Raw genomic sequence first — 1725 nt, forward strand, 5'->3', positions numbered from 1 at the left:
TTACATACAATATGTATTCCTATTGTACACATGAAAATCATGGTAAGTTGAAACTTGAAGAGATTGGATTGTCTTTGAGAAAATCGTACATTATTATATACATTTTTTCCTAAACTTAATGGAATAAAGCTCAAATAAAATGAATAAACAATAAAAGTCTCACATTTCCCTTGAAATTGTCAGCAAAACAACAATGAGAATTTAGAGAAGCTTATTCTTGGATTATCCGACTATATGAAGATATATTATATTAAAAAATATATATATAATTCACAGCTAAAAATAGATATATTAATTAAGAATATGGCATGATCTTTTACATATCAAATCGTTCAAGATCATTTTGAATCACTCTGAAGAATGTTCATAATTGAAAGCGCCACAGCAGACAATTGAAACGTTGCATCATTTTTCTTGGTAAGTGGAGAAATGACGCCCTTTTTCTCTTTAAACCCATCTTCACAAGTTGTAGCAGCATCCATAACCGAACTTATCTGTACGTTTGCATCAAAATAACGCTTGGAATTGTAACTCTTCATGGCCTGTTTGATACTCGGGATAGCATCAGAGTAGAGTTCAAAACAATCATCCAAACACGACTTTACATAAGGATCAAGCTTCTTTGTGTTGTTTTTCAGCAACTGTTTGATGTAACATCTGGTATCAGTAAGGTTATATCGTGTTAGTCTGATGGACATCATCCCAAGGCCATTAAGGTCGGCGCAGTGGCTAGCTGGTGCAGCTTGGAGAGAGGAGGTGCAAAATTGGAGCTTCACATTGGGGTCTTGTTGTGAGGAGGTTTTGCAAGTGTCGTAGATGAGGTTTTGGCCATTGATGCTCAGGAAAAACAAAGAAAGTAAAAGGAAGAGAAGAAAGAAAGATGAAAGAAATGATGGAGGATTCATTTTTGTTGTGTGCTTCGGAAGGGATGCGGTGAGGGTGAGGGTATGAGGGGAATGTTTCTTGTTTTTTTTAAGGAACAATGAGTGGATTTATACAAGGAGAGGAAGGCAAAAAGTTGTGTTTGGTAGGAAACAAGAAACTTTTGGAAATAGATAACTTTTTTTTGTTCCATTATATTTTTCATTAACTCTGGAAAAAAGTTCTTAGTTTTTAGTCTAATTTATGAAAAAATCTTAAACTAAATTTTATTTAAAAAAACACAAAATATCTGTTAAAACTTCGAAAAAACCATTTTTGACCAGTTTCGTAGATTTTTCGTTAGTTTGGTCAAAATATTAGGACTTTTCAGAAAATTATTATGAAATTAATGGATATTATTATTATTAATAATCATTTATAAATATAACAAATATTTTTTATTATAAAAAAAAAAGAAAATACATTTTTTTGTTAATTTATAGGAATATAATGGTGAACTAGGTACTCCTCTATTGTTTGTTGACCACTTCAAACTCTCAATGTTCATTTTATGTATCGTTGTGGCTCAATGTTCATTTTATGTATCGTTGTGAGTGTTATAGTGAAATGTATTATGTACGTTTCTCCAATTAAATACAAAAGTTGATATTATTTATTAACACACAATCAATAAGTGTCTACTTGCTGTTAAGCGTGACGCCATAGGGCCACATGTTATTAGAAAATATCATTACGCATTGATTGTTAGACATATAGATCTTTCATTATGTTTTTTAATCTAACTACCACCTAACCTACATACATTACCCGGTAACAACCATCGAATTACACGCATGTATCGAG

The 1725-nt window shown here is 31.7% G+C and overlaps 1 protein-coding gene across 1 annotated transcript; it reads right to left on the reverse strand.

Annotated features, from left to right (window-relative positions):
* Nucleotides 1–231: 231 nt before the first annotated feature.
* Nucleotides 232–957, reverse strand: LOC111906042 (putative invertase inhibitor). The gene has a single exon (XM_023901782.3). It carries the CDS (start codon nt 903–905, stop codon nt 339–341), a length of 567 nt encoding a protein of 188 aa, XP_023757550.1. The 5' UTR covers nt 906–957; the 3' UTR covers nt 232–338.
* Nucleotides 958–1725: the final 768 nt, after the last annotated feature.

This window comes from Lactuca sativa, chromosome 7, assembly GCF_002870075.4.
Source record: "Lactuca sativa cultivar Salinas chromosome 7, Lsat_Salinas_v11, whole genome shotgun sequence".
NCBI classification, from domain to species: domain Eukaryota; kingdom Viridiplantae; phylum Streptophyta; class Magnoliopsida; order Asterales; family Asteraceae; genus Lactuca; species Lactuca sativa.

Bases quoted from the DNA above. Each gene is read 5' to 3' on its own strand.
- LOC111906042 (XM_023901782.3), bottom strand. From the start codon at position 905: ATGAATCCTCCATCATTTCTTTCATCTTTCTTTCTTCTCTTCCTTTTA.